At 34.3% G+C, this 14,466-nt stretch overlaps 2 protein-coding genes across 2 annotated transcripts; both read left to right on the top strand.

The window, feature by feature from the left end:
* The first annotated feature begins 47 nt into the window (after positions 1-47).
* Positions 48-3,098, top strand: LOC122839427. The gene is made up of 6 exons (XM_044130979.1): positions 48-206; positions 1,034-1,339; positions 1,719-1,991; positions 2,106-2,190; positions 2,277-2,320; positions 2,487-3,098. The coding sequence occupies exons 1-6, from the start codon at positions 128-130 to the stop codon at positions 2,522-2,524; spliced, it is 825 nt and encodes a 274-aa protein (XP_043986914.1). The 5' UTR covers positions 48-127; the 3' UTR covers positions 2,525-3,098.
* Positions 3,099-4,105: 1,007 nt separating this feature from the next.
* On the top strand, positions 4,106-10,302 carry LOC122840299 (cell surface glycoprotein CD200 receptor 1-like). Its single transcript, XM_044132573.1, has 8 exons — positions 4,106-4,210; positions 5,245-5,301; positions 5,595-5,897; positions 6,183-6,446; positions 7,743-8,045; positions 8,335-8,598; positions 8,775-8,853; positions 8,944-10,302. Exons 1-8 carry the CDS (start codon positions 4,147-4,149, stop codon positions 8,957-8,959), a joined length of 1,350 nt encoding a protein of 449 aa, XP_043988508.1. The 5' UTR covers positions 4,106-4,146; the 3' UTR covers positions 8,960-10,302.
* Positions 10,303-14,466: the final 4,164 nt, after the last annotated feature.

The raw sequence follows: 14,466 nt of genomic DNA, 5'->3' as shown, positions 1-14,466 counted from the left end.
CTGTGTGGGAGTGTACCTGGTGGCTTCAAAGCTCAGGAAATGCAAGCAGCTTGGTGTTATGTGACCATTTACAGATTATCTTTAAAGTTTTGAGGTTTGGCAAGCCTAAAACAAAGTCACACAAAAAATGCGAACAAAGAGGATGTACAGGACATGGATTTATACTGTGGTCATCTCCGTGTTTGAAGCATGGTCTCAAAATGCAGGTTTGGATTATTGACACCTTAAACTTGTGACTGTAATGTTTCATGTTCTTGAACGGGTACATTTCAGGAAATCAGAATTTGTGCTCCGATGATGGTCATTTATCTAAAAGTACCTGTAGAAATAAAGCAGGTTTACACATTCTTTTGGTAAAAGCCCACGTTACGGTATTAAGAATGTTGTTTTTTTAGTGGTCTGATGCAATTTTCAAATTATTCATGTTGTGCTTTCATTAGCTCAGCATGAGCAGAAACTCGACATAATTAGGAGAAACAAAGGCTTGAAAATATCAGTCTGTTTGTTATTAATAGAAATGCCATGTTACAATTAATAACTTGAGTTATTGAAATAAAACATTTGAATATCACTCGGAATCCTTTAGATGCACCTGTATTTAATTTTGAAAAAGTCTGCAATTATATTTCTTATATACACTATATATATATATATATATATATATATATATATATATATATATAGTGAGGTGTGAAGTGACTGCAAGAAGATAAGCTTAGAAAAATCTCTTAACAATGTAAAATGTGTTAGAGAAAAACTGGGAATTGTGATTTCTATATGAACACAACGTTCAGACATGTGGCCCAGAAATGCTGGTCATGACCAATCTATGTCTTTTATCCAGCAATGATGGGATCCTTTAGCTCGATGGCTCTCTCCAGAGCATGCATGGCTTCTCTTTGTGTTATTTTGTTTTCTCCCACCGTGATGGTTTGTGTGTTTGTTTATGCATGAGTAACATATGTTTAATAAATGAATTTAAATTATAATATTAAGCAATTAACCATTTAATCGCCAATATTTTCTTCCTCAGTTAAAAGAGATGTTACTTTCAATCTTGGGACCAACATTAACCTGACCTGCACTAACAAGACGAGGGCTGACATTGTATTTATAATCTGGGAGATGCACTTGAAAAACAAAAACTGTAAGATCTCCTTTGTAAATGACGACAAAGGTATTGACTCTTGCAAAGATGGAAAATCTCTCCTAAAGACTTCCACCGGTCAGTTGTATCTGCACGTCCCAAACCTTTCAGCTGATGATGTTGGGCTCTACAAGTGTGAGTCAGTTTACAATGGAGGAAATGAAAACTTTAACATCAACGTGTCTGTGACAGGTAGGTCATTTAGTGTGAGAAGTGACTTTTAATTACCATCCATCCATCCATCCATCCATCCATTTTCTTCCGCTTATCCAGGGTCGGGTCGTGGGGGTAGCAGCTTCAGAATTACCTTTGTAGTTAAATCAATTTCCAGGATAAGAACCTTGAGGAACATTAACAGACAAAAACATGTACATACACTCTGTTGACAATGTTTTTACTTCCTGTAATAAAAAGAACGTCCAGTGTTAACTTTTATGTGACACTACAGTTTGCATGATTTACTGAACAGTCAGTAAGAACAGTCAAAAAATTTGGCATAGTTACCTTGAAAGTTTTCTTAAATCGATGCATTAGGTTTTGCTTAATTATGTTTTGGTCTTCCTTGATTCAGCTCCTCCTGTTTTATCTGCCTGGTTGGAGCAGAAGGGCAACAAAATGGTGGCGCTGTGCAGAGCTGAAAGAGGAACACCGGTTGCCAATTTGAGTTGGAGTTATGGAGGCAGCTCAGAGCCTGCAGTGAAAACTCAGCTGGACCCAGATGGATTTGTAACAGTAGAGAGTCATCTGGAGCTCCTGGAAGACATCGGTCCAGAAGAACTGACCTGCATTGTCCAGCACCGTTTCTGGGATCAGGAAAAGATTCTGGTACCCAAACTCAGAGAAGGTCAGAGTTTTGCAGACTGAAGTGAACTGTTTACTTACATATCTGTATTTCTTAGTTAGAACTTCCATAGTTATTAACATAGTTAGTGTTAATTGTTCTTTCTCTCTCCTACAGCAAATTCGCCTCTATTATGGATACGTGTTACTTTGGTGAGCATCTTAACTTTAGCAGGAGTCTTTCTTTTAGCACTAAAGAAATGGTGAGTGATTTATTAAATTATCTTTCCTTACCCAGTATCTAAAATAAAACGTGATCTCATAAATGGTCTCTTTTTTTCTCGACCAGCCGCTGTTCTCCACATAACACCTTCACAACCCAAAAGACCAGCGGTAGGCTGTTTTCTGCTTTTACAAGACATGAAAGTTAATTTGAGTTAATTTAGGGAATTACCTTATAAAACAAGAAGAAATCCATTTTGTCCCACTTCAGCTAGGACCTTTGGAATAATATTTTCATTTTTCATTCTTTGTGTTTCTTACTTTCTTTTTTTGTCAGCTGGACCTGGACAACAACCAAAATGGGAGAAAGACTGATGATGCTGATCATTAGTGTTTTTATTACAAATCTTGGAACAATCATCAGATGGCAAGTCAATCTTCCCTGACCCCAAGCACTACGTGTTTTTTGTAAAGTATTTTTTTTTTTCCTTTTATGTGTATCTTCCACTTAATTTCCCACGCATACAAAATTTGTACCACCAAAGAACAGAGCAGTGATTACATAGTAAGATTCATAAAGTGAGAATGAAAATATAAAATTGGACTACATTAAAGTGAAGGAATGTTGCAAATCAGAGTCCAGGTTCTTAGAATTCACCTGCATCAGCTGAAACAAGGAGCAATATGACCAATACTCTGCAAAATACATAGTTTTAGAACATTTTTCAAACACTCATAAACCAACATCTACAAGTTCTGGGGTCATCTGACACTAATCAATTATCTGATAGAGGCTGGTGAAGAAATAACACATTTCCTGTAGAACTTTTTAAAATTTTTATTACTTCACTTGCCAACTGAAAGCATTCTGAGCTGTTTTGTTTTTGTCTACGTCTGTAAAACATGTCTGTGGCTCTACTGAGCAGAGGGATTTGTTCTTTGAGCACTCTACTGCACGTTTTCTTTATTAAAGTCTTTTAAACTTTGATCTTGATTCTTGGGATTTTTGTTTTGTTTGCCAAGTTCCTCTTTATCAAGTAAGGAACCCAGATAGATTTGCTGACATAGATTACAGAGAAATTTTGTTTTCACAACAATTTTGTAAGGTTTTTAACACAATCACGTAAGTATTCATCACTTGTCTTGAAAGCTGCTAAGGATTACTCGTGGTGATGTGCTGTATTGGGTTTTCCCCAAAAATAGCACTTTGCATCTTGGTCATTCATTCCTTGTTTTGTCAGAAAAAATGAGACATAGCTGTTGAAGAAGTCTTGTGGTTTATATAAATTTGAGAAGTTGCACTTCATACTAAGCAGAGACAGTGTATTCATCAACACACATTATGTGGAGAACACTGCTGGGTAGTGGACAGGAAAATCTGAGTAAAAGTACCCTATTTTCTCTTCTCTGGCACAATGCACAGATGTCTCATTGCAACATGTACTCACCACAAAGTCTGCAAAAAAAAACAAACAAAAAAAAAAAAATCGGAGAATGTAACCACACCGCTCCCTTTCTAAGTTCTGTGATCGCTAAAGGTTTGAAACTGCAAATCGCCAATTCAGTTTGACAGCAAACAGTTGTTAAGCAGTGCCTTTCTACTCTGGAACTTTTAATGAGGATGCTTTGACTGCTTATGCAGGTAAGAAACTGACATGTCATAAATAAGCCTGCTTGGAATGCTTTAATTAAACTTTCACTGCAAGGGACTTTTGGCTTGTCACGATGTCTTCAAGGCTCTCAGGTGGAAGATGAGATTTAAAGTGAGGTAGCTTGCTTGTCTTATTTTATTGTCAGTTGTCACACTACTGTAAAAGAAGATAATAAGGCGAAAAGCTGGAAATGAAACTGCTGTTTTTAGACATGACATTCATCCTGTGTAGGTGTACGATGAGTGACGTGACAACACAGGAAGTGCATGCGGTAGGGCTTCACTTGACGTGTTGGAACCATTATCGCAGCAATCCCACGACGGAACCTTAAGACCACCGAAGAAGATGCACAAGTTGTGGATTTATGTTGTGATATTTTTTTTGTTTGAGGAAGGGTTTCTAACTCAAGGTTTGAAATATCATATTTATTTTTAACTTATGCGATTATTTAGTTATTTGGGGAAATTCAGTGCATTGCAAGTTGAACTTGTAATCTACATCCGATATACTTTCTACCAACACAGTCTGTCGAAAACATGTTTAGAGACATGTTACAAGGTAGTAGCAAAGATAACACCAGTGGAGGTAGAGTAAAATGGGGAAAGCAGGGATGTCGGCAACCACAAAAGTTGTTTTTATCATATTCTTATGCAATTTTAGAGAAACTGCATGAGCTGAACTTCTTAGGAGTTTCTTTTGATAATGGTTTTCTTCTTGACATTCGTTTGTAATGCCAAATTTATGGAGTCCAGAACAAATAGCTGTCTGGTTGAAAAATTCTCCAACCTGAGTTGTGAATCTTTGCATCTCATCCAGATTTATGACATGATTATTGGCTGTTTCACTGTTTAATGATTTTATATTAATATTTCGTCTGCCGAAAGTCTGTTGGTTTCGGCAGACAACCTTCCTATGGTTATTTGCAGTTGTGCTGTTTGCATTTTCAGATGATGGACTGAACAATTCTCTGTGAGAGTTTTGAAACTTTGGAAAAAAGTTTTTTTTTTATTTTTTTTTTTATTTTTATTTTTTAACCTGATTCCCTTTATTCCTTCATCTTTATTGTGCTATTTGTTAAAAAGTGTTCTATAACAAACCTCTGAGACATCACAGAACAGCTGGTTTGAACTAAGATTAAATTACATGAAAGTGGACTCTATTTAATATCAATGTCCATTCTGATATCAATTGCTAGCACTGGTTTTTATTTTGAGTTATCAGAGCAAAAATGTTCTGAATCCATATTAATAATACCCTAACTACATTTTAAATTTCTGTTTTAAAATTGTTTTTGTCTCACTTTTCCTTCATATCACAGTTATTCACAAATATTTTGTATTGACATTTTTGGCTGCAAAGTCACACAAAGTGAAAGAAATTCAAGAAATGTGAATTCTATTGATCTATTTTTATTTCAATAACATGCATCTCTGTCTCTCTCAGGAACTACTGACTCAAATATAATTGTGAACACAACTACGTCACCTCTGAAAGTTTATGGTAAACTAATATTTTATTTTATTTTATATTTTTATGATTTTCTCTGCTCATCTGCATTTGGTAAAACATTTTAGGAAAAGAACAACTGACAAATGTAAAGACAACATGTGTTTTGATCCTTTTTTTCAATTTATTTTTGAATACAGTATTTATGTTCTGATAAAAATAGTTTTTTTTCAAGGAAATCTAGCATTTTCACATGAGTAAATCTGTAAAGTTTTGTTTTCTATAGGAATAGTACAAAAATAGTTTCTGCAATCACTAAAACTAATCTGAGTTATTATTTTTTGCAGTTAACAGAAAGGAAGTCTTCAATCTTGGGAGCGATGCTAGACTCATCTGCAGCAACAGGACTCAGACTGAGTCGATATTTGTTATCTGGAACATTGAACTAAAACACAAAACCTGTAAGATCTCCTTTAGCAACGAGGGTCAAAACATTAACTCCTGCAATGATGGAAAATCCATACAAATCTCAAATGATCAGTCATTCCTGCACATCCCAAACTTTTCAGCCAGTGATGTTGGAACTTACAGTTGTGAATCAATTTACACAGGAGGAAACGGAGATTATAGAATTGCAGTGGGTGTCACAGGTAAGAATTTAATTAACTTCGTAAAAGTGTGTTTTGGATATAGGAATTCATAATAATATCACTATATCAGTGTCATTACTATCTCATCATACACAGTGTTTGCTGGTATCTCAAGGTCTCATATATGCTAGATTGCATTTTCAAACAGCATTACTGTCACTTTGGATAACTTGATACTATTTAATGTATTTTTAATGATTAAAGTACAGTCTTTTTGTATTTTTGTAACCTTTTAATATGTTATGGAGGTACAATATTAATGCCTACTTGTCTTTGTTGGTTCAGCTCTTCCTGCTGTGTCTACCTGGTCAGAGCAAAGGAGCAACAAGATTGTCGCTGTGTGCAGAGCTGAAAGAGGGATTCCTGCTGCCAACATCAGCTGGAGTGTCATAGGAAATCACTCTGTGACACAGCAGAATGACCCAGATGGATTTGTAACAGTAGAGAGTCAGCTGGAGGTCCCTGAAGACATTGATCAAAAATACTTGACCTGCATCGTCTGGCACCAGTTTTGGAAGCAGGAGAAGATGTTCATACCCAGATTCAGAGGTCAGTTTTGTTTATATTACCATTCAGTGCATCAAAATGCACTGAATGGTAATATAAAGTTTTCTTTTGATACAAATGTTAAGTGTACAATGGAAAATTATTATTTATTATAGTGATATTTATTCTTTGTAAATCATTAAGCAGTGGTGATGGGTTTGAAAATATTGTTAAAAAAACGTTCATTCTTTATCAACAATCCCACGACGGAGCCTTAAGACAACCAAAGAAGATGCAAAATTGTGGATTTGTGTTGTGATATATTTTTTGTTTGAGGAAGGGTTTCTAACTCAAGGTTTGAAATCTCAAAATTTTTTACTTATGCGATTATTTAGTTATTTGGGGAAATTCAGTGCATTGCAAGTTGAACTTGTAATCTACATCCAATATGCTTTCTACCAACACAGTCTGTCGAAAACATGTTTAGAGACATGTTACAAGGTAGTAGCAAAGATAACACCAGTGGAGGTAGAGTAAAATGGGGAAAGCAGGGATGTCGGCAACCACAAAGATTGTTTTTATCATATTCTTATGCAATTTTAGAGAAACTGCATGAGCTGAACTTCTTAGGAGTTTCTTCTGATAATGGTTTTCTTCTTGACATTCGTTTGTAATGCCAAATTTATGGAGTCCAGAACAAATAGCTGTCTGGTTGAAAAATTCTCCAACCTGAGTTGTGAATCTTTGCATCTCATCCAGATTTATGACATGATTATTGGCTGTTTCACTGTGTAATGTTCTCCTTGTCTGCCGAAAGTCTGTCGGTTTCGGCAGACAACCTTCCTATGGTTATTTGCAGTTGTGCTGCAGTTGTGTTGTGCTGTTTGCATTTTCAGATGATGGACTGAACAATTCTCTGTGAGAGTTTTGAAACTTTGGAAAAATATTTTTGTTTTTTAGAAAAAAAAAAGAAAAACACAAAACCTGATTCCTTCATCTTTATGGTGCTATTTGTTTAAAAGTGTTCTATAACAAACCTCTGAGACATCACAGAACAGCTGGTTTGAACTAATATTTTATTTTATTTTATATTTTTATGATTTTTATCTGCTCATCTGCATTTGGTGAAACATTTTAGGAAAAGAACAACTGACAAATGTAAAAACAACATGTGTTTTGATTCTTTTTTTTTCAATTTATTTTTGAATACAGTATTTATGTTCTGATAAAAATAGTTTTTTTTCAAGGAAATCTAGCATTTTCACATGAGTAAATCTGTAAAGTTTTGTTTTCTATAGGAATAGTACAAAAATAGTTTCTGCAATCACTAAAACTAATCTGAGTTATTATTTTTTGCAGTTAACAGAAAGGAAGTCTTCAATCTTGGGAGCGATGCTAGACTCATCTGCAGCAACAGGACTCAGACTGAGTCGATATTTGTTATCTGGAACATTGAACTAAAACACAAAACCTGCAAGATCTCCTTTAGCAACGAGGGTCAAAACATTAACTCCTGCAATGATGGAAAATCCATACAAATCTCAAATGATCAGTCATTCCTGCACATCCCAAACTTTTCAGCCAGTGATGTTGGAGCTTACAGTTGTGAATCAACTTACAGAGGAGGAAACGAAGATTATAGAATTGCAGTGGGTATCACAGGTAAGAACTTAATTAACTTCGTAAAAGTGTGTTTTGGATATAGGAATTCATACTAATATCACTATATCAGTGTCATAACTATCTCATCATACACAGTTTTTGCTGGTATCTAAAGTCTCATATATGCCAGATATCATTTTCAAACACAGCATTACTGTCACTTTGGATAACTTAATGATACTTTTTAATGTATTCTTAATTATTAAAGTACAGTACTTTTGTATTTTTGTAACCTTTTAATATGTTATGGAGGTACAATATTAATGCCTTCTTGTCTTTGTTGGTTCAGCTCCTCCTGCTGTGTCTACCTGGTTAGAGCGAAGGGGCAACAAGATTGTGGCCGTGTGCAGAGCTGAGAGAGGGATTCCTGCTGCCAACATCAGCTGGAGTCTCACAAGATATCACTCTGTGACACAGCAGAATGACCCAGATGGATTTGTAACAGTAGAGAGTCAGCTGGAGATCCCTAAAGACATTAATCAAAAATACTTGACCTGCATTGTCTGGCACCAGTTTTGGAAGCAGGAGAAGATGTTCATATCCAGATTCAGAGGTCAGTTTTGTTTTAATGCACTGAATGATAATATAAAGTTTTCTTTCGATACAAATGTTAAGTGATCAATGGACAATTATTATTTATTATAGTGATATTTATTCTCTGTAAATTGATAAGCAGTGGTGATGGGTTTGAAAATATTGTTAAAAAAAACTTTCATTCTTTGTTAACAGAGTTAAATCCGTGGATACGTATTGTTGTGGTTTTCGTCATAATTATTATAGGAATATTGATTTTTGCCCTAAGAAAACGGTGAGTGGCCTACTTAAAAACTGCACTGCACTCACATGCAATGAAATATTTTTGTTGACATTTTCTTACATTTTTATAACTTTTTGGCAGGAGATGTCAGCCATGATTCATAAATCAATTCGTCACCAGGAACCATGACATGGCAGCCATTTTTGTGCCAGAAGGTGTCACTTTTTGTGTTAATAACTGTGTAAATTTGTTTGTCAGAAGGAGCAAACTGTGTTCGCTCCATTGTTTTAATTTATGTGGGATGATACTGGATATGAAGAGGATCTGTGGAATGGAAAATAAAATCAGTGGAGAGCAATGGATGTTCATGGTGACAGAATTGACCAAACTGGAGTTTTTGGACTTTATCAATACCACAGGTTCTCATTCATAACAACCTCATCACATACATGCCCATCAAGGAAATCTTTGACTTTAAGTATAGACTCACCCTCTTCACGTTTTCTGTAATATATATAATATTTAGAATTGACAAAGGACAAAGCTGTTTGCTCAATTACAGCCATTGCAGTTCTTATGCATGTTGTTAAATCTTTGCAGTGTCATTATCTGTGATGATATTTTCATCTGTTTACATTCCAGTGCAACATATTTTTATTTTTTATTTTTTTTATATTCTCGTTAGTCGATTGGTATATAAAGCAATGACTAAAATGTGTCACTCTAACTGTAGATAACCCTCATCATCAGTTTGGTAATGATACTTTGTATGTTGTTTATAATTTTTTAGCCTTGAAACAGAGTAGCAAGAAAAAGTAAGTAATCCATGACATAGTTTATCTTTCTGTTCCAGCCAGGAAGATTTGTCAGCCACAAATTAATAAGTTTTTTTTTGTTTGTTTTGTTTTTTGCTAGTGTAGGCTTAGACCTTCTACTTTATGTACATTTTTAGCTTTTACATTATGTTAAAGCATATAATTAGAGCATAGAGATTTTCAGTTTGTTTTTTCAATTACTTTTGAGCTAATTTCTCTGTCAATTTCATTATTCAATGATATGGTCAATAATTAAAGCTTCTTGTTTTAAAACAAATGATTCTAACCTTTTTACAACTTTATTGTGCAAAAACGACATATCTAGGTGAAAAAATATTGTCCTTAATCAGTTAATCAAAAGGATGTGTTAAATGAAAATGACCAAAAGGGGGCAGTGTAGCTTCAGGGATTTTTACTTTTGAGTTAATCAAGTCTTGAATAGACTATAGCTTTAAGTTTTACACAGTTTTTGCTGGTAACAAATTATTATCCTATAGCTTGTAGATAGATGTGCTGCATTTTATTTATTTTATCTGAAACAATTTGTCACATGACTGCGTTATTACTGAAGTCAGCTAATTTAGAAACGTCCTAAAGCTGAATGTATCACTATGTCAATGTCATAACTGTCTCATCATACACAGTTTTTACTGGCATCTCAAGGTCTCAAATATACCAGCTAACATTTTCACACACAGTATGATCTTTTTTTTTTTTTTTTTTGTAAAATAGGAATAATAAAGATGATGTAAGAAGGCAAAGACGCCTGACGCAAAGGAAGAAGCAGCTCGAGACTTGTGATTTTTTTCCCCGTAACATTGAAATGCATTAAAAGTCCGTCTTATTCTACTAGCTCCAAAATGTTTTATTATTTGGAGCAGGATTTTCACAGAGGTTTTGGTATTCTTGTAGTTAGGTCTGTCCTTTTTTAACCTAATGAAAGACATAAACTGTATCCAACAATGATTGGACAACAGTTCTAATGTCACCCATCTAATGACTTTCTGACAGAATTTTTTTAAAAACATAATTTTTAAATTTACGTTTGGAAATCTGTTCGTAAAGAGGAGTGCTATCTATATAAGCATATTAATGTAAAAATAAGTAATTTAGATAATACAAGGCCACAAGTTAAAAATGTTGCAGGGTCTTTTATACTTTGATTTATTTATTTTTTTTGGTAAAATTTTTCCATTCACAACAGATGGGTAATGTGAGTAATTCTGAACTAAAACCATCCAGGACAACCACTGACTCATATAACAAAGAATCATGAACAGACAAAATCTGGGAAGGCTTTTTAAAGGTCCAATCAAAGTGCAACATTTCAGCAATTTCTTAAAATCCTCAGTTTTTTCTTCTATCTTATCCAAAACTTTCTAATATTATGAACACTGACAGACAATTATTCATCACTGGAGACAGAAATTAAATGGATGGAAAAGAGCCAAGAAAAAAAAAAGTAATCTTTAACAATTTCATAATTTTAAAGGAAAAAATTCATAAGTTTGACTTAGTCAAAGTACGAGTGTCTTTCTGTGATTTCATTCACACCCCCTTCATTTCAGTGACAAATATATTCAGTAATAGCAATAAGTTTAAAACTTTAGAGGTAAAATCAAGAAAATCTGTGTAACCAGACAGCAGGATACCAGCAGTACTCTTTCACACCTTAATTCATCAGCATCATGAACATGTCCATCAATAACAGCATCACATATTAGTGTTTAGTGTTACCTGTTTGTACAAATGTTGCAGTCTTGTTTCAGTTATCGGACTTTCTGTGTCTTTTACATTTTTATATTTCTACTCCTTTTTGGAGTTGCTGTCCAGCAGAATATTCAGTTTTACTTGTTGTTTGTAATCAGACTGCCTGTTTCTGTTTGCCTCCCACCTCTTCTTACAAACAAATGTGACAAACACTTTCGTTTCATCCTTGACAGAAAAAGGTAGGGTGGACAGGATATTGTGTGGGGAAAACAAATTAAATCCCCCACAACAGTATACTCCTGTTAACCTCATTGTAAACCTGATAACCTGTACAGTATTTGAATTGCCCACGGTAGTTACCGTAAAGTTATGGGCTGGAAAACTTTTAAAGCCATAAACCCTCAGATGTCTCATCTGTTGAACCACAACAGTTTCTGTCTCCTCCTGTCTTTGGTACTGACACCGATGAAAGTAGAAGTCTATTGTGAAAAGTGAGTGACACAGGTTTACTTAGGTTGTGTTTTGTCTCATTTAATTAAAAGGCAGCTAGTAAATAAAGTCTGCTGGTGTTTCTATGGAAATTTCTAACAGTGACACTTTGACTAACTGTCAACAGTTTGGTTTGTTGGCTGCTTGCATGCGTTTCACACCCAGGCTTCGTCATCTGTAGACTATAAAATCACTCCGCTGTCACATTTTGTTACTTGAACCGTTGAATGTGTTAGGGGTCTTTGAAGAGTCAATATCTTAAATGCAGTCAGTACCTCTCTGAGCAACTTCAGTTGACTCACAAGAGTGGAAATTAATTTTAATACCAAACACCCATGTCAGGCTTTTGACTTGGCCTGACAAGGCCAAGTCAGTCTTGTCATGGCAACAACTCTCGAAGATCAGATTTATGAAAGGAAGAAGTAATTAGAAAGAAAATCAAGTTATGTATTTAATTCACATTGTATGTCACAAACAAATATCTGTAGGTCTACATCAACAAATTAGAAAAGCAATCAAAGGTTAATTGTTTTTAATAGCAGAATTGGTCGGCCTGCCACTCCTGGGAGGTTTTAAATAAATGTTTAATAAATGTTTTCTGCACATCTGGATAATGGCTCTGATCAATGTTTTCTGCATCATTATATTTACTCAGGTTATCTTTTTCTTAAAATACAGGGACAAATTCAATGACAGTGAACCAAAAACAGAAGAAGCCTATAATAATACCAACAATATTCACCAGAAACCTTTTTCTACTGTCAGATAACTAAATTTTTATTCAACAAAAATATCCATTGGGTGTGGTGAGGTTTGCACTATAAAACTCTTTATTTAAAAGAATTATAATGGAGGATGTAATATTTTCTTGTAATGCACCTGTGAATACTACCTGCAACTAAAGCCTTAGGTTGTTGTTTATTCAGCAGAAAACCCCAGAGACAAAGTTTTCATCTACATAGATTATTTTCAATTCCTAAAAACACAACTTATTTATTAATTTTTTTTAAGAAGCAGAAATATAAACTAACAAGTTCTAAGCTGTAACACTGTTACAAAGACGTTTAGAGAAATTAACAACTGAACCCAAATTTCTAGTTGTTCCTTTTGGTTATCTGCCAAAGGAAGTTAAAAATGTTTGTTTAAAACCGACACTATCTGAAAATGACGAGAAACTGATTGACATGCACGCTCAGTTTGAGGGACCGCTGCAAAGTCAAAGACGTGCCGCCGAGTTTCCTGAGATTGAAAATCTTTTAACAAATTTGAGTAATAAAGTGAACTTGACTGCACTGTTTAATAATAAGTATCAGCGCAGAATAATTGACTTGTCTGTGTGATTGGATTGAGTTGCAGTTTTTCTCTTTTTCTCTTTTGCAAAGTGCCTTGAGATGACATGTACTGCAAATCACCATTATTTAAATAAACTTAGCTGAATTTTATCATTGTGTGGTTTAGCAAGGCAGAACCAGAGATAATCACCAAAGGTGAATTTGCTCTGTAGTTTTTCCTGAGTTGCTCAAAATATTGTGTAATTACGCTTCTCTAGAAATGACTCAAATATACCGATGTACCAAAGTAACCTGATGTATATTTTCTTTTACTGCTGTTTTTGTAAGGTATGCATATTTATGACTAGGAAAATATATATTAATTTTTCAAGTAACCTGACATTTAATAATAGATAATAAACCTAAAGATCGTCATGTTGATCTGAATTACGACTGGTGATTTATCCTTTACGCTCAATTTTGATATCAGTTCCTGAAATGAGTCTTTTATCTATTTAACGTTTAGTAACATGTTTCCATGGAATCATATAAAGGTTATATCAGTCACCTAGACTATCAAAACCTACATAAAACCTTTCTCTTTATTTTCTAGTAATAAATAAGAACAAACCTTTCATCTTTTAGACTCAGTTTTTACCAAATTACTTAACCTTTTAAATATTTTATACATGAATAATTAATGAAGGAATTATTTAGAGAATTTAAAAATTTCTGTTCAAATGAGAAAGCCCAGAATATGACGTCATGGCTTTATAAGTTTCTGATTAACGGTTAATCTATAAGATGTGAGATAGCAAAAACAATTTACTTTAAAGCATTAGTTCTGAATTTTTTTGAAGCAAGGGTTATGTGGAGTTATTAGTCATTTTTTCCTGACCAATAGTAAGAAGAAGTCACATCACAGTGAAGTGGTTGGAAATAAAATAGGTCATAGTACTTCAGGCTTACATCTAATCAGACTTAATTGCATGTTTTAGCTGATTTTAGAAATTTAATTCAACTTAAACTGAATGTGTTCATATCAGTGGGATTGAAGGATATTCTCAGACGTATTAACTGCCTATAATTTGTCGAGAAGCCTTAATGTTGATAACATCCATCTTTTTATGCGAAGCTAAGTTGGTTCAGTCAGTTGCCTGTATCAGTTCACGAGATCAGCTGAAACTCGTTGATCTGGTCCGCCTTCATCAAGAATAAATTCACTTCTGGATTTTGTTCCAGTTGTGCAGGTGACATGTTAATTAGTTCACAGTGATATGACATCGTCCTACTACACCTACTGTAAATACTACAGATAATACTTTAACAAAACCTTAAAAAACACAAACTAACTCTTTAGCAGAACAACATGGGGAAGT

The sequence above is a fragment of the Gambusia affinis genome, linkage group LG11, assembly GCF_019740435.1.
Source record: "Gambusia affinis linkage group LG11, SWU_Gaff_1.0, whole genome shotgun sequence".
NCBI classification, from domain to species: domain Eukaryota; kingdom Metazoa; phylum Chordata; class Actinopteri; order Cyprinodontiformes; family Poeciliidae; genus Gambusia; species Gambusia affinis.
Note: the sequence above shows the minus strand (reverse complement) of the source record. Positions and strands in the feature narration are given on the sequence as shown.

What these genes read in the sequence shown, in the direction of transcription:
- LOC122840299 (XM_044132573.1), top strand. Translation starts at nt 4,147, where the DNA reads ATGCACAAGTTGTGGATTTATGTTGTGATATTTTTTTTGTTTGAGGAA. An exon ending in GTCACCTCTGAAAGTTTATG is followed by an intron (nt 5,302 to 5,594) that starts GTAAACTAATAT and finishes TATTTTTTGCAG; the next exon opens with TTAACAGAAAGGAAGTCTTC. An exon ending in GTTCATATCCAGATTCAGAG is followed by an intron (nt 8,599 to 8,774) that starts GTCAGTTTTGTT and finishes CTTTGTTAACAG; the next exon opens with AGTTAAATCCGTGGATACGT.
- LOC122839427 (XM_044130979.1), top strand. Translation starts at nt 128, where the DNA reads ATGCGAACAAAGAGGATGTACAGGACATGGATTTATACTGTGGTCATC. An exon ending in CATCAACGTGTCTGTGACAG is followed by an intron (nt 1,340 to 1,718) that starts GTAGGTCATTTA and finishes TCCTTGATTCAG; the next exon opens with CTCCTCCTGTTTTATCTGCC. An exon ending in CACAACCCAAAAGACCAGCG is followed by an intron (nt 2,321 to 2,486) that starts GTAGGCTGTTTT and finishes TTTTTTTGTCAG; the next exon opens with CTGGACCTGGACAACAACCA.